This window comes from Bos grunniens, chromosome 25 (assembly GCF_055505025.1).
Source record: "Bos grunniens cultivar Pamir isolate PY7600 chromosome 25, Bosgru_T2T1.0, whole genome shotgun sequence".
NCBI lineage: Eukaryota > Metazoa > Chordata > Mammalia > Artiodactyla > Bovidae > Bos > Bos grunniens.
In genome coordinates this window covers 9248944-9269558 of record NC_141189.1, presented here as the reverse complement: position 1 = coordinate 9269558, position 20615 = coordinate 9248944, and the positions used below count along the sequence as shown (strand labels likewise).

General features: G+C 59.6%; 1 protein-coding gene and 1 long non-coding RNA gene across 15 annotated transcripts; one reads left to right on the top strand and one right to left on the bottom strand.

Annotated features, from left to right (window-relative positions):
• Nucleotides 1–1857: 1857 nt before the first annotated feature.
• On the top strand, nt 1858–19591 carry STX1A (syntaxin 1A). 14 transcript variants are annotated; one of them, XR_015154427.1, is made up of 10 exons: nt 1858–1902; nt 10138–10215; nt 10584–10683; nt 13396–13468; nt 14107–14284; nt 14383–14491; nt 14581–14654; nt 15712–15849; nt 17535–17730; nt 18194–19591. XR_015154427.1 is itself a non-coding variant. In XM_086374538.1 (10 exons), the coding sequence occupies exons 1-10, from the start codon at nt 1873–1875 to the stop codon at nt 18269–18271; spliced, it is 969 nt and encodes a 322-aa protein (XP_086230664.1). In that variant the 5' UTR covers nt 1858–1872; the 3' UTR covers nt 18272–19591. The 14 variants fall into 14 exon arrangements, 4 of the variants coding, with proteins under 4 accessions (XP_086230664.1, XP_086230666.1, XP_086230665.1 ...); XR_015154432.1 differs by having other exon boundaries at nt 14563–14654; XR_015154429.1 differs by having other exon boundaries at nt 13394–13468; nt 14211–14284.
• On the bottom strand, nt 4346–5158 carry LOC147344984 (uncharacterized). Its single transcript, XR_015154438.1, has 2 exons — nt 5009–5158; nt 4346–4478 (listed from the first exon to the last, which is right to left on the bottom strand). It is a non-coding gene; the product is annotated as an uncharacterized LOC147344984 (long non-coding RNA).
• Nucleotides 19592–20615: the final 1024 nt, after the last annotated feature.

Genomic DNA, 20615 nt, shown 5'->3' with positions numbered 1-20615 from the left:
CCTGTGCCTGAGCATCACAGCAGGTTCCTGAGGTTCTCTGGTTGCTCCCCACTCCCACCCCCAGTGTCTGGGCATGCTCCTTCTGTCCAGAAAGCCTGCAGCACTGCCTGCTGCACACCACTCCTTCAACATCCAGCTTGAACATCACTGTCTCTGGGAAGCCACCCTGAATCCCTTACACACTGAAATCATGTCCCTCCCACAACCCAGGAGCACCTTAAGAGCAGAACAGTGGCCCCAGAACATGCATTCCCAGCTAATGTTTGATGAATGAATGAATGAGCGTAAGACCTGTATCAGAAAGGTAGTTTAAGGTGAAGGGCACACATTCATTCTTTATTAATTTTTCACGCTACCATTTAATATGCATCTCAATAAGGGATGCTTGACATGGTACCAGGACTCTCTGAGGGCAGGAGCTGTGTCTCCCCTTCCTGTCCTCTCCCCCACAGGGCCAGACAACGAGCTCCGGGGCTGCACCCATGACTCACCCCACTGAGTCACCCTGCACACAGGAAAGCACTCTGGACCAGGAATCAGCACTCTCCCTGCCACCTGTCCCCTGGAACCCTGGGCAAGCCCCCTAGTAGATGAGTCCCGGTCTTGCATCTGTCAAACAGGGCACCACCAGCACTTGCTGTGTGGGTTACTCAAGATTGAGGTCTGGACAAGTGGAAGGGGTGTGGCTGTCTCTCAGGCCAGGCTACATCTGAGCTAGCCTTGGGCCGGACTTTCCAGGGAAGGAGGGATGGCTGGAACAGTGCCTCCAGCCCGTCTGCCAGGCAGCTAACCTGAGCCCACAGTCTGGGAGAAGTGCCAGGCTCTGACACACTGTGCAGCAGGGGGCTGGCTCAACTCCAGAGCAACACCTTTGGCAGCCCCCGGGGAGGGGAAGGGGGAATGCTTGGCTCCAGGTCAAGAGCGTCTGGGCCAGGGCACGGAGGGGGCAGCTGGGGGTGTGCAAGTGGCTGTTGCTCAACAAGAGGCTGGCAGGAACCCGGAAAGGAGCATCTGCTACTGACTAACCCCCAGCCACCATCCCTCTCCAGCGCTGCGAAGATCTTCCCATTAGTCCAGTGGAGCTGGGCCCCTGCTTAGCTACCCTCAGCTTCTAGACAGGAAATAAGCTCTCAGGCTCGGGGCTGGGATGCAGGGTTGGGAATACAGGGGAAGGAGAACGAGATGAGGCAATAACCTAGATCTCCTTCCCCCCAAATGGAGGGGTTCCTGCAATCTTGCTGAGAGTAGAAACTAAAGGAGGTGGTCACTCAGCATCAGACTGTGAACCGAGAAATCCTGGGGAAAGAGGAAATCCTCCTGAGCCTGAGTCTGAATGAGATACTGGGGGGAAGGCCGAAGGGGTGGGAGGCACAAAGGCTGGAACTCTGGAGGTTTGTGGAGTGGGGTGATGCTGCAGACCCCAAGGCAATAAAATTAAGGAGGGAGGTGGTGTCTGGCCTCTAGCAGAGATGTGAGGAGCTCTGGAGGTGAAGATCCAAAAACACTGTCTATGTCCAGAAGGAGGGATGCTGAGCGGTTGAGTCGAGGGAGGATTGGGATGGGACCTCCGGGCGGGGTCGAACGGACGTTGGGAACGCAAGGGAACGAGGTCCCGGGGTCTGTGACCCTTCAGCCCCTTCGGAGCACCTTAAGCGGGATGGGGTAGGAGCCCGGGTATCAAGAGCCCCAGAGCTGGGCTCTCGGCTGGGACCCACCGGGGCGGAGCAGGCGCGGGGCGGGGCCGGGCTGGGGGCTGGGCCGGGGTCCCGGGGGCCGGGGCGGGGCCGGGCTGGCGCTGCGCAGCCGCGGGGCGGCCGCCGCGCATGCGGGGCTCACCGGGCTGCAGCCGGCGCCGCTGCCACTCCCGGGAGCATGAAGGACCGAACCCAGGAGCTCCGCACGGTGAGTCCGACCCCTGCGCGGCGCCGCTGGCCGCCGGCGCCCAGCGCCCGGTCCGCTTCCCGAGCGGCTCTAGCGGCCCCTGGGGCGGTCGCCCCTGCGTCCCCGGCCAGGGCGGGAGCGAGCGGTGCCAAGCCGGGGACCCCGACCGCCCCGGGTCCCGCCCCTCGGACCCACTGGGGTCACGAGCTCGCGTGAGCTCGGCTCCGATGGCCCGCGGGCTGGCGGCTGGAACCTGGGGTCCTAGATAAACTTTTCGGCGCCCCCCTTGTTTTCGGAGGGATATTCTGGAATATCGGTGGCGGGACCGAAGCTTGGCCTCCCCGTCGCCCGGCGGAGCAGGTCCCGACCCTTGTCTCCCCGCTGTGCCTCCTCACTGACCCTCCTGCCCTCCCTCTGGTTTAGACCGACGGCGGGACCTGTGCGAAGGGAACGGCCGGGGGCGGTCCCCTGTCCAGAGCCCGGCTGCAGGGCGCTCTGCGGAACCTGGCCGGTCGGGTGGGGCCGGGCTTCTCGGGCTGGCGCTGTCTCGCGGGACGGCCGCCGCCCCCATCACCTTCCGTCACCTGTAGCTCCCATCACCTGTGGCTCCCCAGCCGGTGGTGATCGGCAGCTGCTGCCCTCCCCGATCCGGGAGGGGTCAGGCCCGCTGTCTTTCCCTCTTCTTGGCTTCCGGGCAGCCGGGAGCCGGCGTTTCCAGACCCTTCCTGGTTTTCCAGATCGTATTCCGACTTGAACCTATTTTTTTCCACCTGTGTTTCGGAGGCCACTGGGGTGTGGCTTCTGGGGCGTGGTTCCAGTGGGGGGAGCAGAAGGATGCGCAAAGGTTTCGAGTCAGAGTCCGCCCTCTGCCAGCCCAGACAGAGATCCCTGCTGCCTGCTCCTTATCATCAAAGCCCCTCTCCCCTGGCCTCTGCTCTTAACCAGGGTGTTAGCACCTCTGCCCTTAAAGATGGCAATCTTGGGAGGGGCTACGCGGCCGGGACCGTGCACAGAAGGAAGTGAAGCCTGCCTGCGGGGAACCCGGACATCAGGGCTCTAGACCAGGTTGAGGCTCCTCTGAGGCCCTGGCTGACCACCCTGCTGATCTCTTGCGGGGGTGGGGGGTGGGGCAGAGTCTCCCTAGAACCCTTCCCCTGCTACCCAGCTTAGAGCCAGAGACCTGGACCCCTTATATGGAAAGTCCCAAGTATCCTTTGGGCTTGTGATCCCATGGCTGGTCCTCTCTGCACACAGCTTCCCTGCACTTGTGCCTGGCTCTCCCCCATCGTACCAGTCTTGTCTCCTGGGCAGCCTGGGGCTGGCACTTGTGCTCTCCTGCCTCCATCACCCCCTTGCTGTGGCTGCCAGCCCCACTCTCCCATTAGACCTGTATTATTCCTGGCTGAGTGCCCAGCACCCACCCCCAGCACCCCCCACCTCAGGGTAAACCCCTGGAGGTTTCAAAGGAAGAAGATGGTCCCTCATGTCGAATATGGTGTCTATAAACACTTCCCCTGCCAGGCTTGCGGTTGCCCTCAAGTTTCCTGTGCGCAGTTGAATCAGAAGGAGCATTGTTATCTTGGGGATGAAGGGCGTGTAGTGCATTTCCTGGTGTTTGGGTGCCTGGTGGGTCAGACCAGAGTGTCTGTGGGAACCAGTGCTCAGGGGGAACAGAGCCCTTGACATCTGACGTCTTCTGACTCATCACCTTCATCCCCTTCATCCCCTTCACTGAAGGGAAGACAGAGGCATGAGAGAGAGAGATGTGGCTAGCCTGGCAGATCAGGTGGGATGAAGGGGCTTTACCTAGGCCTGAAAACAGTCAGACTTAGATGCGGCTGAGACCTAAGGGCTAAGAGACATTGGACTGTAGGAGCTTGAAGCTAGGTCTTTGCTCTGGTGAATCCCTCCCCGAGCCCAGCACATATACACACGCACACACGCTAGCCAGACTGGTCCTTAGGTGATGAGGCCTGGCTTCTCTAAAGTAATCTGAGGCTTCCTCTCCAGACGTTCCCCCACTCCAGGCATTCACTGCCCACGCAGGCTGCCGTACCCGTGGCTGGGTGGCCCTGTCCCTTAGGGGCTGCTAGCACCCTTGAGGATCAGCTGGCAGAAGCCCACACTGAGTGGGGTGCAACCGTTAGTCTAGGGGGGGCGGCCATTCCCACAAGTCTTCCTTTGGGCTGCACAGATTCCCATCTAGGAAGTAGGTAAAGGAAAACTGAGAATCCAGCTTCTTAGGGCAAGCAGTCACGGGTCTCCTGACTCCAATTCTATATCTGAGGGAGACCTTGAACCCCAGGAACCAGAATCCCCAAGGAACCGAGAGGGCCAGTGCTGGCTGGGCTGGACAGAGGGTGGTGCTTGGGACAGCTGCTTGCACCATCCCCACCCTCCCTCCCCCTCCCTCCCCCCTCCTCCTCCTTCCTCACCCCACGCCACCACATTTGGAAGAAGGAAAGCAAGAGAAGGGAGCTTATTTATAAAAGTCACACTTGGGGAAGGAGCTGGCATGTTTCCTCCGCGCTGCAGGCCGGGCCCAGCCCTCCAGCCTTCTCCAGCCCTCCTCATCTCTCACGGGGGCTGATCCTCTCCTGCAGAGAGAGAAGGAAGGGGTCATCCAGGGCCAGTGTGGGGGCCTGAAAGCGTCCAACAGCCCTCGGAGATCAAAAGGGCAACCTGGAGCCCAAGGAGACGGGTGCGGACGTGTGCGACCAGAATGTATAAAACCAGGGGGACTTTGGGGACAGGTGTCCCCAGGCAGCCCCAGCCTGGCCAGCAGCCACCTCCGTCCCCCAGTTCTAAGGCCTCCCCGGTTTTCTTTCCCAGGACTGCTCAGAGCTGACACCCCTCCCTGGGCACAGAACTCTGTTTCTGTACCTCCTGGGCCATGTGACACAGCGGGGGCCTGTGCAGGAGCCAGAAGCCAGAGAGAGGAGGGAGCAGGGGGGGGCAGTCAGAGCAGGAACCTTCCTGGAACAGGAGGTCTGAGATCGCCGGGGGGAGGAGCTGGATTTGACTGGGAGGAGGGAGGGAGGGTGAGCCAAAAGAAGGGACCCGTGTGAGAAACAGCAGAGGGGCTGGCGATGCCTGGGTCTGACACCCAGGGTCCCCCCTCGCTCACTGGGGCAGCAGGCAGGCCTGAGTGGTGAAGCCCAGTGCCCCCTCTGCCGACTTCTGAAGGGACTGAAGGTCTCGGAGCAAGAACAGGCAGGTGGGTGCCTTAACCTCTCCGTGCTCATTTGTCTGCATAATGGAGCCGGCCGGCTTCACCCTGCAGAGCAGAAGAAAGGGGGGGATGTAAGAATAGACCCAGGCTAGGGGCCCTTCCTTCCTTCCCATCACCTTCTTGGGATTTCTTAAAAAAAAAAAAAAAATTAATAATGAATTTGGGCACATGTCCATCTGAGGTGCAGATGGTGTCCAGGGACTATCTAGTGCAACTTCGTATTCTACAGAGTGGAAAACTGAGGTCCAGAAAGGGCCAGGAGTTTATCTCAGGTCACACAGCACCTGGAGGGAGGCAGAGCCCAGCCCCTCCCCACACCCTGAAGCTGCTTCCCTGAGTTGTGCTGGGGCCCTGCTAAGGGGTAGACTGGCAGAGGTGATCTGGGGGGCGGGTGGGGGGGTGGTTGCAGGGTGGGGAAAAGAGGAAGGGGTCAGAGAGAGTCCTTTCTTTCTAGAAACCTATCTCAGTCTCTGGCACACCCCTGACTCAGCTCTGGGCCTCTCTGCTTTAGTGAGATAGGCTTTGATTAGTCATTAAAAAGAAGGGGGAAAAGAAAATAGCCCTCGAGACAGACAACAGCAACTCCTGCTCCAGCAGCAATGAATCAACCCTGCCTGCTGGCCAGCCGCCATCTCCCGGGACAGGCCTGGAGACTGCCTGGCCTCCGCACCTCTTGGAGGAATCACACTCTTATTTCCAGGAAGGGATCGTGGAGTCCTGGTGCCTCTGCCTAGAGAGACCATCAGGGCTGCGCAGCGGGGGCTTCTAGTGGGGTCCCCTCCCCTGTCTCAACAGGTCCCTGTGGTGGGGGCAGTGCTCACACCCACCCTGACTTCCTTTTCTGATTGCTCAGGCTGGAGGCGATGAGACCAGAGTCAAGATAGCCAGCTGGCCAGAGACCAGGCCAATGGTTCCCAATCCTGAGGGGCTTTAAGGAAAAAAAACAACTTCACCGCGCCACCCCCATAGATTCTCATTTGGTCTGGAAGTTTTTTTTTTAAAACAAACAAACAAACAAACAAACAAAAACACCCTACCCCCAAGGGGCTCTGTTGCTGGACCAAGGTTGAGAACCCCTGAAAGATAATTAAAAATGTGCGTGCATGCTCATACATGTCCGACTCTTTGTGACCCCATGGACTATAGCCCACCAGGCTCCTCTGTCCATGGGATCTTCCAAGCAAGAATGCTGGAATGGGTTGCCATTTCCTCCTCCAGGAGATCTTCCCAAACCAGGGATCAAACCCACATCTCCTGCACTGGCAGGCAGATTCTTTATCACTGAGCCACCTGGGAAGCCACGAATTAAAAACACCAGGATCAAAAAACAAACACCAGGACCAACTGGATGTTGGTTGGATATGAGAGGAGGAGGAAGAGTGTGGATGCCCCCCAGTTTCTGGCTTCGGAGACTCTTTAAGAACGGGGGCTCAGGAGGAAAAAGTGGAACTTAGTTCTGGCCAGGTGGTTGGCAAGGTGCCCATGTGATGTCTGGGGGAGTTTGTCCGGAAGACGGTTGTACCTCGGAGCTTGTAACTGCCTCACGACTGCAGCTGCTGCCTCCGCACCACAGCCTCTCCAGTCCCAACTCTAGTCCAGCCGTCTTTCTGGAGCTGTGACTGCCACTTTGAGAGGGTTGGCCGGTTCCCAAGGGAGCTGGGGCCCTAATCAATCAGGGCCTTGGCATAGATGGGGATAAAGTAGGAGGGGGCAACAAAGGCATAAACCATCAGATTCTCACAGACTGGGACAAGGGTCAGAACAAATGAAGATCCTTCATTTGAGCCCAAAAGCCAACCAAGTAAACAGGGAGGGGAAGGGCTTCTTCCTTGGCTTCTGTGATCTCTGGCTGCATTAACAGAGGTCGACTTTGTAGAAAGAGGGAGGTGGTGGGTCAGACCTTTGGCCCTGCTCAGACCACAGTCAGCAGCAGATTCAGTTTCTATCTTGTCCTGCTGGAGAAGACAGAGACTAAGTGGAACAGATCTGGGGCAGGGGCTTCAACTTAAGGCCTCTGGGAAGGATCTGAAGCAGAGGGAACTTGGTCAACTTGAGAAAAAAAAAACAGGGAGGATGCAGATGCTACCCTCAGATTTCTGGCGGGGCCAGCCCAGGGAGAGGGCACCAACAGGTTCTTTATGGCCTGGGGCCAGCTTGGAGGAAAGGGAAGGGCTTTCTAACAGTTGGGGCTGCCCCAGATAGACAGAAGAGCCTGGGGGAGCTAGTGAGCTCTCCACCACTGGAGGTGTGAAAGCTGAGACTAGAAGCTGTGGCCAAGGTGGCTTTTCAGGTCTCCCAGGGCTTGAGAGTGTGTTGCAGTGGCTCCAGTAGGGATGTGAATAGGGTGTGGGGAATGAGAGGAGCGAGATCCCATCCCTGGGGAGATGAGGAAGGCTTCCGAAAGAGGTGGCACCTAATGAAGAAGGGAATGTCGGTTTCATGGAATCAGCACTGCAGGCAGCGGGAGCCGCCTGGGGACCGCAGGGAGGACAGTGGGCAGATTCTAGGAGTGGATGGTTATAGGTGGGGTGCGCTGGGATCAGATTTCAGACTGGAGCAGTGAGATAAAGTGGAGGTGGGTGGAGGGGTGAGAGTGAAAAGAGCCTGAGGAGGAAGAAGTTGTAGCACTTGGAAGGGATGCCCTGGGAGCATCCACTCCCGGTTTTGCTCAGAGCCACGGTTGGTTTGACGCAGGCTGTGAGGTCAGGCCCTAATGTATATGTGTGCGTGTGTGCATGCTCAGTTGTGTCCGACTCTCTGCGACCCCATGGACTGTAGCCTGCGGGTTCCTCTGTCCCTGGGATTCTCCAGGCAAGAACACTGGAGTGGGTTGCCATTTCCTTCTCCAATGCATGAAAATGAAAAGTGAAAGAGAAGTCGCTCAGTTGTGTCTGACTCTTACTGCTAGCGCCACCTAATTGATGGAGAGCGTGGAGGAGGATGTGGCATCTCCCTGCTATCCTTCTGTTGGAGAAACTACCCGAATCCAGCCTCTGTGCACGGAGGCCGTGCAGGGAGCAGGTCAGACCTGGCTGGATGCCTGGAGAAGACAAGTCCATTTTGCAGGTGGGCAAGCTGAGGCCCAGAGGGTGGGGGGCACCAGCCCTGGAGCCCCTGGCCGTGACTCTCGTCTCTGGTGACTCAGAGATGAGTCTCATTTCTGGTGACTTGTCTTGGGCTCCAGCTGGTCATTACTCCCAGAGGGAATGGAGCTGGAAAATTCTCCTTCCACCTCTTTCCGCTCACCCCTATCCTCTGGGTACCGGAAGGACAGAGAGGCCAGGATGCTGAATGGCAGGAGCTCCCAAGGACACCTCCCAAGCTGGCCAGCTGCTGTGGAGGGGGCCCTGGGTGCCCCCATCGCACCCTGCCTTGGTTTCCCTAGGGAGTGCTCCTCCTCCAGCTCGGCTTCTAGATTCTCTGTGGCTAAGGGTGGGCTTGGTGGGGGATGGGGACCACCTGGTGGCAGCCACAGGCACTTGTGGGAGCGAGGACTTATTTTAGCTGCTGGGGGAGGAGGTGTGATCTCTTGATGAGAGGGGCCGCCTCCATAAAGCTCCCAACCAGCCCCTTCTCTTGGTTGGCCCCACTTGGGTGGGGTGGTGGGACCCCAAGAGCCCCAGTCCTTTGCAGAACGTGCTACGGTTCCCCATCACTCGTGGGCCCGCCCTCCCCCAGCAGAGCATCGCTGTCCCCATTTCATAGAGGAGCAGACAGACCCCGCGGGAAGTCCCTCAGCCCGTCGGTGTCTGTCTGGGCACAGAACCCAGTCCCTTTGGAGGTGGCGGGGCCCCAGCACCCCCTCTCCTCCCCCTCTGCCTGCTCGCATCCTCACAAGAGAGCATCAGGCCGAGGGCCAGTGCCTCCTCCCCGTGGGGCACTGAGGATGAGGGGGCAGGACCCAGCCCGAGAATCCCAGGTGCCCGTCCCACCCTGAGTAGCCTGGCCTTGGCTGTGAGGGGCCTTGGCCTTGCCTGCAGAGCGAGCCAACCCTGGCTAACTCCAGGTGTGAGACGGACAGTAATGAGCGTGGCCGGCATGCTGGGAAGTCAGAGATGTAATTACCTCCAACCCTGTGATGGGCTGGCTTTTGTGTGGCGGCTCCTGGGGCGGAGGGGCCGAGCCGACACCTGCGGCTGAGACCCAAGGCAGGCCCCGAGCCAAATAACAACATGACTGGCCTCTGGTGCCTGCCAGGCCCAACTCTGTGCCTGGAAGGAGAAAGGATCAATGTCAATGCCAAAACTAACAGGGAGAGGGACTTCCTGATAGTCCAGTGGCTAAGACTCCATGCTCCCAATGCAGGGGACCTGGGTTCCATCCCTGCTCAGGGTTCTAGATCCTACATGCCACAACTAAAAATCCCTCACGTTGCAATGAAGATCGAAGGTCCCTGTGCCAAAACTAAGACCCGGCACAACCAAATAGGTAAATAAATATTTAGAAAAAAAAAAGACTAACAAGAGAGGTCTCCAGGCAGTCTGAGGGAGCAGGCCTGGAGGTTCCCAGAGCTCTCCATGGGCAGTAGCTATCAGACCAGCTTGGGTGCTGTGGGCATGACCTGTATCTGAGCCATCCTAGTTTTTAGCAGGGAGGTGTTGGTGGTGCCTAGGCCTAGGGGCTTCTCTGGTGGCTCAGTAGGTAAAAGAATCTGCTTGCAATGTGGGAGACTCAGGTTCGATCCCTGGGTCAGGAAGATGCTTTGCAGAAGGGAATGGCAACCCACTCCAGTATTCTTGCCTGCAGAATTCCATGGACAGAGGAGCCTGGTGGGCTGCAGTTCATGGGGTCACAGAGTCGGACACGACTGAACAACCCCAGGGATGTTGCAGGTCTCACTGAGGCTGGGAGCTGAGGGCACAGCCAGGCCTTGTCCCTGCCAAGGGGACAGACAAGGATGGCCGGGCCTCGGAGCTCCAACCGAAGACCCTGCTATAGGGGGATCCTGGGCAGCTTGGGCTCCCAGGACCCATGGGACCCAGTGGTCCTACCACAGGGGCGCTTGTGTGTCCACCCCCCTGCAGGCCAAGGACAGCGACGATGATGACGACGTCACTGTCACCGTGGACCGAGACCGCTTCATGGATGAGTTCTTCGAGCAGGTGGGAGCCGCACCCCCGCCTCTCCCCAAACACCGGCAGACCTGGGGCGGCCATGTCTCACCTCTCAGCCGGCCTGGGGCGCTTACATACCCGCGCCTGAGCTCAGCAGCCCACAGGCACCAAGTAGTGAGCCCATTTTGAGGGTAAATAGACAGGCTCAGCGGGGAGCAAAAGTGGGGATTGCCCACTCCTTCCCACCCCCACCCCAATCTAGAAGAATCCTTGGATCAGCACTACCCACCCCCCTCACCACACACACACACCGGAACCTTGCCCGGCCTGGCCCTGACCTCCTCCGGCCCTACTCTGGGCCCCAGAAGGCCCCTCCCTGGATTTCCGCCCCCAGAGCACCTGACCTCGGCCCACAGGTGGAAGAGATCCGCGGCTTCATTGACAAGATCTCGGAGAATGTGGAGGAGGTGAAGCGGAAACACAGCGCCATCCTGGCCTCCCCCAACCCTGACGAGAGTGAGTGTGTGGGTGTGCGGGGTTGGGGGCCGTCCGCAGGCCTCCAGAAAGACGCTGCAGCCAGGGAAGGAACGCCCTGCCTTGCTGGCCGTCTGAGGGGCCTGGCCAGGTTGGGGAGGGTCAGGAAACACAGGCTGTCCCAGGCCTGGGTTGAGGGGCGGTTCAGTGCCCTTAATCACCGTGGGATGCCTGGTGGGAGGGGCGGCCCCGCCATCCCCAGGTAACTTGGCTGCTTTCTAGGACAGCCCTGGATTCTGGGAGGGAGGGATGGAGGGAGGAGCTGCCTGTGATCAATAGGAGGCGTCCCAGCCCAGCCCCTCCCTTTCCGTCGCCTCCCCTGGGGAGCAGATGGCTGCTCTGAGGCATCAGCGCTGTGGGAGGGCAAGCCGGCCAAGCAGGCAGAGTTTCCGGAAAAAGCTGGCGGCCCTGGCACTCGGCCATTGGTGCCTCGGAGCCAGGCATTCTCAGGGCTCCAGGAAGTCACCTCTCCCCCTGAACAGGGAACATGTGTGTGTCTGTTTTACTCTGTCCCTGGGCAGGTCCCCCTGACCTGTGAGGCACTGATTACTACTACAGTAATAATAGGCCAGGCTGACAGCATGCTGGCCTGGGATCCCTTCCCCTAGAAGGGGTTCACCTTCAGCCCAGGGAGGCAGTGATGGGCCAGGGCTCAGGCCAGCCGCCTGGACTCATCAGATTGGGTGTGTTTGCCGCCTGCCTGTTCTCGAAGCTCGCTCACCTCCCCTCTCCCTTCTCCAGCTCCTTTGGAAGGCCCCAGGACAGAGCACGGGGCAGGGTCCAGCTGCTGCCCAGGTGTTCAGGAGGAAGGGCCTAGGGCCCATAGCCCCCTACCCAGGCACCCAAGGCTTGATTCTGTTCTCAGTTCCAGCACTGCCTCTCTATCCGTGGCCTCTCAACCCCAGGCCCACAGGCATCCTCAAGCACCCAGAATAAATCTCTCCACGGCCCCAAAGTATGTTTGGACCTGAGCCCAGTGCCACACCAACCAAGCCCAGCGCCAGGCCCTTGGAAGGCAGAACGAGTCAACTGGGAGCCGGGGAGACTGAACCGGGAAGGGCTGGAGAGGAGACAGGGACCCCCCCAGAGCAGGGCATACCTCCAGTGTGGTCCTCAGGTCGTCCTGGCTCCCCTCCCGCCCCACCTAGAGGTGTGTCAGGGACGGCGTCACGTGACATGGTTTGTCTGCATGCCCACATGTATCTGGGTCAGCGCATGTCCCTGGTGGGTCACTCCTGGTGAGGCTCAGGAGGAGGGCTGACTGTGGGGTGAGACTGTAAAGAGCTGGATTTGGCCTCTCACCTGCCGGAAGATGGAGCAGGCGGGGGGAGGGGGAGGATGGGGAGCCAGAGTTGCTCTGCTCCCCAACCTTAGCTGTGTTGTGTTGCCTTCATCGGATATCAGCAGTGACCACTTCAGAATTTGCCACCTGTGAGCTGAGCAGTCAGGACCTGGCACTTCCCAAGCGGGGAGGGGCTCCCCAAGAAGGGTTCTGGGGCAGAGGCGGAGCAGGGTCGCCAAGGCATCACAAGGAAAGTTGGCAGGAAGTGGGGGGCTTTCCCAGGCCAAGGCTTGCTCTGCCTTCTCTAGGGACTGCCATCCAGGCTGGGCTATTTTGGGTCTGAGCAAAAGAGGCTGAGACATCAGAGCAGCTGGTAACCGAGTTTTCCTTTGTTCCTGCGAATAAGGCGCACGCACCCCCGCTCCTGGAAGCCCCCCACTCCACCTCACTCACATGCCAATTGGGAAGTGCCCTGCCCACACTTAATTGGCCACTGTCAGTGCCCCTCCTGAGTCCCCCCAGGGGAGAAGCCCCAGCCCCAGAAGCACGCACAGGGTGGGCGTGAAAGGTTGAATCCAGGCGTTCAGTCCGGGTTTCTCCAGGGTGGAGTCCGGGGGTACCCTGAGGCTGAGCTCCACCCAGCTCCCCAGCGGGAAGAGCCTTCTTGCCCCACTTTGCCAGTGGACCCTCCCCGGGAGCAGGGCAAGCTGGGCACTCCTATGGCCTCTGCCAGGTTTAGGGAGATGGTACCGGCTGGAACAAGGGCCAGAAACTATGCCACTGCCCTCCCCCAGCTCCACCCTCTCTTAGGCCCAGCCGCATGCCACCTCCAGAGCCAACCGTACCCCAGGAGCCCCCTCTCTCCAGCACTTCTCTCAGCTCCCACCCAGGCCAGGTGCCACCCACCTACCTGGCCCTCAGCAGTTGGCCTTCGCTGAGCTCAGACCTGGGGAGCAGGGCTTTGTGAGTAGAACAGGTCTGCCCTGGCCAGGGTGCTCGATGGGTCTGCCTTCTGCCTCCTTGGCCCTTGGCCCGTCAGCCCTTCCTGAGCCACCAGGTAGCGCTAGGTGAGCCCGCTCCCCCCACCCTCGACTCTGGCAAGTATCAGCTAAATGTTCCCCAGTGCCAACTCCAGCATCGCCAGCTGCTCCACAATTATTTCTGCCTTAAATTTAGACCCATCTGTTATCTACAGGGGGTGGGGGGGTAAGCCAGCCAAGGAGGAAGGGAGGCTCCTTGGAAGACAGCGCAAGAAGGGGTGAGGCTGCAGCTGGCGTGGGCCAGCCCAGGATGGGAGAACAGGCAGGGCCTTAGCCAGGGGACAAGGAGACCCAGGGTCTGCCTGGAGCGCCTCCTCGGCCCTCCACAGGGGAGCCCAGGGTGTCTACCCCACCCTTTCTACCTCCCTAGAGACAAAGGAGGAGCTGGAGGAACTCATGTCCGACATAAAGAAGACTGCAAACAAAGTCCGCTCCAAGTTAAAGAGTGAGTCTGGGCTCCAGGCCTCGGCTGGGGTGTGGGGGGCACTCCGGGCCTGCTTCCCCCACACTGCCCAGGGGGTTTCACTGACTCAGAGGGGTACACTGGGTCTTCCTTGCTGTCCTTGTGAGGGTACCACCATGTGCCATTCACTCAGCAGCTACCTGGCGAGACCTGTTTGTGCCAGGCACTGGGCTGGGCCTCAGGATGTTGCCGGGGACACTCTGGACACTGTCCCCCACTTAGGCTAGAGTGTTAGAGGAGTGGCTGGTACTGCCTGATCCCACGCAGGAGCCCCATGCACTCCTGGGAGCACAGGTATACATGCCCCGCGGAATGCCAGGGTCATGTCTGTGCCCTGTGGTTGTGGCCACCTGCCCCGCCCCCATGGCATGCCCCAGCCGGTGTTCCGTACAACCTTCATAATCAGGACGGGGTGGGCCTGCCCCACCAGGCTTAGCACATAGTGGATGCTCACACTCACACACTTACAGATACACAGCTTAGCGTGTGCCTGGGGCCTCACAGGTGAGTGTACATGCACACACCCACACATCTTGCCTGGAATAGCCTTTGCCGGCCCCTCCTGCATCAGTGCGTGGCGCGGCCCCTTCCTCTGCTTCCTGTGTGACCCCACTCAACAGACAACACGAGTCCCTCCAGGGGAGGTTCCGAACCCGATCCCGGGTGTGTGGGCCGCGAGGGAGCGGCGAACGGGGCAGGTTATCAGCAGCCGGCTGTTCCCCAGGCATCGAGCAGAGCATCGAGCAGGAGGAAGGCCTGAACCGCTCCTCCGCAGACCTGAGGATCCGTAAGACACAGGTATGGGAGGGGTCTTCGGGGCGAGTAGCCGGGCGCCGGAGGCTCTGGGGCCCCGATGGGCTGGGCCTGACACCTATACCCCCGTCTCGGGACCCCAGCACTCCACACTGTCCCGGAAGTTCGTGGAGGTGATGTCCGAGTACAACGCCACGCAGTCTGACTACCGCGAGCGCTGCAAGGGCCGCATCCAGAGGCAGCTGGAGATCAGTAAGTTGAAGGGGCGGGGGCGGGGCGGGGCCAGACTGCCGCTGACCACTCTGGCGAAGGGCCTGGCTCAGTTTGACCCCTGATCGCAGCCGGCCGGACCACGACCAGCGAGGAGCTGGAGGACATGCTGGAGAGTGGGAACCCCGCCATCTTTGCCTCCGGGGTAAGTGTGGCCCCCTCCCACCGGAGTCCCGGGTGTGTGTGCGAAGTGCTATGTCTGGGCAGTGTTTGGACACCATCACCGGGTGAGGCAGGTTTTAGAGAAGAGAAGGCTGAGTCCCGGAGAGGGCAAGGGACAAGCAGAGGTCCCACTTTAGTGCCAAAGGTGGAAGTAAGACCCGTCTCCTGCTTCCTCCCAGTCGGGCCAGCTTCTTGTGCCCTGTGCTCACTTGCCACCAGCTAGGGGGCTCCTTCCACCATCCTGAGGACCCTTCCCACCTGGGAGGACACGGTGCCCTCGGCCTCTCTATATTCAAGTGAAGCTCCATGTGCTGCCAAGCAGGGGAGCTTCCTGAAGGAGGTGGCATACAGGTAAGGGATGCAGTGTGGACATGTGATTTTAGGAGGAGGGATCAGCTACATTCAGGGTGGGAGGAAGAACAGGAGGAGAGGTTTCAGGAAAAAGGCCATTCAAGGCTTGGGTCCTTCGCGCAGTCATTTTGGGCTCCTACAGCACCGGTGGTGAGAACTACCACTCGGCTGTTAAAGGTGTGCAGATGCAGGTGGGGACTGTTATTAACCCACGTTACAGGTAGGAACCTACTGGTAGGAAATCAGGTCTCAGAGAAATCTGGTAACAGCTGGTAAGAGCCTGGGCTTCGATGGTGGCTCAGTGGTAAAAAACCTGCCTGCCAGTGCAGGAGACTTGGGTTCGATCCCTGGGTCGAGAAGATCCCCCTGGAGGAGGAAATGGCAACCCACTCCAATATTCTTGCCTGGGAAATCCCATGGGCAGAGGAACCTGGTGGGCTACAGTCCATGGGGTTGCAAAAGATTCAGACCATACTTAGTGACTAAACAACAATGGTGGGAGCCTAACAGAAAGTGGGGGGAGGGCTGTGGCTAAGGACAAAGCCACCAGCAGGCCCTGCTTCCAGAACATTCTGCTCAGGCCACTGCCCATCCCGGTGGCCTCTGCCCTTGGCCTCTTGCTGCCCTGGCCCCCACCCCTCCCCCTTCGATGGGTCCCCGGGTCCCAGCCCACGGCTCGCACCCCCTAGATCATCATGGACTCCAGCATCTCGAAGCAGGCCCTGAGTGAGATTGAGACACGCCACAGCGAGATCATCAAGCTGGAGAACAGCATCCGGGAGCTGCACGACATGTTCATGGACATGGCCATGCTCGTGGAGAGCCAGGTGGGTGCCCGGGCCCCCCCCGCCACGACACCCCACCCCTAGCAGCACCCAGGGCTGCACTAACCCTCCCCTTTCTGCCCGCCACGCTGCCCCCGCCTGGGAGGGACCCAGTCTTCAGGTAACTCGCTGCGTGCGGTTGCAACTGCCCACCTGAAGGATCCTCTCTGCATGGCTCTGCTTGGCTCTCCAGGACCCCAGGCCCTGCATGGCCCTGCCCACCTTCACTCGGCCTTGTCCTGTCTCATTCACCAGCTGTTTGTCACGTGGGCACGTGGAAGGGCATTTTTCTAGGAGTCAGAGGAATAGCAACGAGCAAGACCACGGAGGGCCTGCTTCCCAGAGCGGATGTCTGTTGGGCAATAGGGCAGCATCAGTGAATGACGAGTGGCGTGGTCTCTACCCGCACTGGGTGTTAGAGGGCGGCAGCCTGACAGCAGTGGTTCTCAGCCTTGAAAGTGATCAAGAGCCACACTCACAGCCCTTGTTCTACATTTCCCTGTGCTGGCCCCTGTTCCCAGAGATTCGCAGGTGGGGGTTTGTTGTTCAGTTGCTCAGTCATGTCCAACTCTTTGTGACTCCGTGGACTGCAGCACACCAGGCTCCCCTGTCCTTCAGCGTCTCCCAGAGTTTGCTCAAATTCACGTCCGTTGAGTCAGTGATGCCATCCAACTATCTCATCCTCTGTCACCCCTTTCTCCTCCTGCCTTCAATTTTTCCCAGCGTCAGGGTCTTCTCCAGTGCGTCAGCTCTTTGCAAGGGCTGGCCAGAGTTATGGAGCTTCAACTTCAGCATCAGTCCTTCCAATGAATATTCAGGGTTGATTTCCTTTAGGGTTCACTTGGGGGTAGGGATTCATACATTTGTATGTCTTTAAAGTTCAAGGGTGATCCCGATGCTACTAGTCCCTGGGCCACGCTTGGAGTGACAGTCACTGCAGTGACCACTGGACGGGATGGTCAGGGAAGGCCCTTTCTGAGGAGGTGGCATTTGAACTCCAAAGACTCCCCAGGGGAAGAGCAAAGAGCTGGCCCAAGTAGAGGGACCAGGAACACCACAGTTCTGATCAGGACCAGCAAAAGCCTGACTTCCCCGAAAAGCAGAAAGGCGTTCCGGGCAGTTAGAGCCCAGGGAGAGTTGGAAATGATGGAGACGGGGGGGACGGGGGTCCTGGCAGGCGGTGCTGGGCCCTGGAGTCCTTTCTAGTTGGAGGATCTTAGTGTGGGAGGGACGTGGTCCATGTGGGGAAGCAGGGAGACCTTAGGAAGCTGCTGCTTCCATTGGGGTGAGAGGTGCTGTGACCACCAGTGGGGGCCGTGGAGTTGGAGAGAGCGGTCAGCTGCATGGTCGAGTGGCCTCTGAGGGCTCCTACCAGGCCCACGAGGGCTGTGGGACTGGGCGGGGGCATCAAAAGCTGTCAGGACTGGATGGAACCATCATGCCTGGGGAGGGCTCACCATGGCCAGACTCCCGCCCACCACCACTCTCGCCCCCGCCTTGCTCTGCCTGGCGCTGTCCTCTGTTTGGCCCTGGGGTCAGAGCCCCAGACAAGTGTCCTCTGCATGGTCCCCTCCCCCTTGGCTGAGGCTGCATGGCCAGTTCCCGCCCCTGGATGGCTGCATTTTGGGGAGCTGCTCGGGGTGCCTGGACCCCCCTCCTCCTCACCTTCCCCTTTTCTCTAACCCCAGGCGCTGTCTTCCCAAAATCCCTCCTCGGGCCCCCTCGCCGCCTGGAGGGGGCCCCTCTGGAGCTGGGGTGCCCCTGGCCCTGCAGGGGGAGATGATTGACAGGATTGAGTACAACGTGGAACATTCAGTGGACTACGTGGAGAGGGCCGTGTCTGACACCAAGAAGGCCGTCAAGTACCAGAGCAAGGCTCGCCGGGTGAGTAGTCCCGTCCTGCCGGAGCCCACATCCTCACGTACCCAGAGTCCCCCGCCCTCAGGCATCACAAGTCCCTCCCCGTTTGCCTCCCCTCGGCCCTCAGCTCCGACCAGAGCCTCCACCTGGCTCTCCCAGGCCTTGTTGTTGTCTAGTTGCTAAGTCATGTCCAACTCTGTGACCCCGTGGACTTGCAGCTCACCAGGCTCCTCTGTCCATGGGATTTCTCAGGCAAGAATACCGGAGTCCCAGACCTTCAGCACCCCATTAAAATCCCACCCAGACATACTCCGGGCCATCACTTTCTTTCTCATCCAGTCCCCCAAACTCTCCAACCCTCAGCCCTGACCAGAGCCCGCTCCCCAGCGGCCCCCCACCCCTCAAAGCTCTGCTCAGAGGAGGCTCAGCCTCCCTCCCGGCACCCTCTTCCATGCTCTCTGAGGCTTCTCTGTGTCTCCCCATGCAGAAGAAGATCATGATCGTCATCTGCTGTGTGGTTCTGGGCATCGTGATCGCCTCCACCTTTGGGGGCATCTTCGGATAGAAACCACCCTGCCTGCCACTCTGCTCTGGACGGTCCACCCCCAGGAGACCCCTGGCTGCTGCCCCGCCTCTGGCTCGGAGCCCTCTCCCCGCCGCCCCAGACTGCTCCTTTCTCTGCCACAGGGACCCCCACTCCCACCCCGCCCTGAGCCGTCGTGTGCATGATCTTGTGACAGTGTGCGTCTGTACCGAAGAGGCAGAGGGGAGCCAGGCTGGGAAAGAGCCAGCCGGGTGGGGACGGGCCAGCAAGGGAGACTCAGGCCCAGGCCCTTCTGATCGAGGAGGGCTGCCCCAGGGTAGTTAGCCATGCTCCTGTCCCCCAACCTTCAGTAGTTCCACTCCATCCCAGGGTCTGCCCCCTTCTGGATCAAGGCTCTCTCTGGACCCCAACCTTGCCTCTTCTTGACCAGCCTACCTGCCCCGTCCTGTGTCCTCTCCAGCTGTCCCCCTGAATGGGCACCCCCTTCTGAGGGCTGGGGACCAGCTGGCCACATGGTGCTGCTTTTTGGTTTAGGGGAGGGGTGGCCCTAAGAGACAGCCCAGCTCTAAGCCTCTAACAGCCGATCACTGCCAGGGGCCGTGGCCGGGTGGCTTCTGGCCGAGTCAAGACCCGGCTTCCTCCCCTACCTGGGGGCAGAGTCCCAACAGGTCTTCGGCTGCCTCAGCCTCCCTCCTTCCCTAGTTCCTCCAGCCCCCAGAGGGCTATAGCTGACCCCAGGGAACATTCTGGAAGAGGCTGACCGGGGGCCTGGTCTCCTGCCCTTGGAGCTAGGGCAGCAGGGCAGGCCCTAGTCGGGCCTCTGCACTGGCGAAGCCCATGCCCGGGCCATCAGCTCTCCCCGGGTTGGGTCCTCAAGCCATTGTGTGTTGCATGTGTGGGACAGTGGTCCCGGCTCTCCTGTGCTCGAGAAGTCAGTGTCACTTCAGGCCTGCAATCTTGTCCCACCCTTGCTGCCTGCCCCCCATCCCCACCACGTGGGTGTTGGATGTCTCAGATGCAGTATTCAGCCAGGGAGGGGGCACCTCCCTCCTCCCCACCGGCCCGGGACTTCTCAAGTCTGAAACGTGCTCCCTGCCCAGAAGCCCTCTTCCTCGTCGACAGGCAAGGAGTGTGCATGCGTGCGCATGCAGCGAGGGCCGGGGCCAGGCCTGTGCCCCACCCGCCCTCCGCTTCGCTCCTGCCCAGTGACTGTGACCACTGTCCGTGTTGCCTTCTTGAACAGCGACTCCCCACCCCACCCCCACCCCTCACCAAAGGTCTTGGTACAACCAGCTGCCCATTTTGTGAAGTTTTTATGTAGAATAAACATTTGTATCTGTACCACGCCTCTGCTCCAGCTTTCTTAGTGTCACGGCCTTAGATCTTGGGGGTGAACTTGAGTGGCACCACGGGGCTCAGGAGGCCAAGGATCCCAGCCGCCTCCCTCCGCCTGCAACCTCCAGGCCTTCTCGCCGGCCCCCCAGCAGCTTGAACCTCCCAGCTCCAGCTTGTTGCCTGTTCTGTACCGTGGGCCCAGACGGACCCCCTCTTCACACTTTACCAGGAATCACAAACCACCACTGCATCCCCTCCAGTCCACTAGACAGTCCCCAGCCAACCCCATGGCAGAACCTCTGACCACCAGTGACTGGAGAGCAGACAGACCTGCAAGAGCCCAGTGCTGGCCCGTCAACACCTGAGGCAGCAGCTCAGGGTCAAAGTCAGCCCAGGCCACTGGGAAACCATGACTGGGCAGTGGCCTCAGGCCCAGGGTACCACGGATACACGTCACCCTGCCCTTGCTTCCCAACTTTGCCTGATGATGTAAAACAAAATACAGTCTTACCAAAGTTAACATATAAGCACTCTTAAAGGATTGATGCTTTTGAACTGTGGTATTGGAGAAGACTCTTGAGAGTTCCTTGGACTGCAAGGAGATCCAACCGGTCCATTCTGAAGGAGATCAGCCCTGGGTGTTCTTTGTGGAAGGAACGATGCTAAAGCTGAAACTCCAGTACTTTGGCCACCTCATGTGAAGAGCTGACTTATTGGAAAAAACTCTGATGCTGAGAGGGATTGGGGGCAGGAGGAGAAGGGGACGACAGAGGATGAGATGGCTGGATGGCATCACCAACTCGATGGACCTGAGTCTGGGTAACTCCGGGAGTTGGTGATGGACAGGGAGGCCTGGCGTGCTGCGATTCATGGGGTCACAAAGAAGTTAGACACGACTGAGCAACTGAACTGAAGTTAAAGGAATCTACCTTGTTCCTTGTAGGTTAGAATAAAGCTTTCACACGTTTAAGTTCTTTAAACCTAACTCACACCTGGGAATAAAGCCCCACCAACAACAGAAGAACTTCTG

Bases quoted from the DNA above. Each gene is read 5' to 3' on its own strand.
- STX1A (XM_086374538.1), top strand. From the start codon at position 1,873: ATGAAGGACCGAACCCAGGAGCTCCGCACG. The intron at 10,216-10,583 runs GTGGGAGCCGCA...CTCGGCCCACAG, and splicing joins TGGATGAGTTCTTCGAGCAG to GTGGAAGAGATCCGCGGCTT. The intron at 10,684-13,395 runs GTGAGTGTGTGG...ACCTCCCTAGAG, and splicing joins CTCCCCCAACCCTGACGAGA to ACAAAGGAGGAGCTGGAGGA.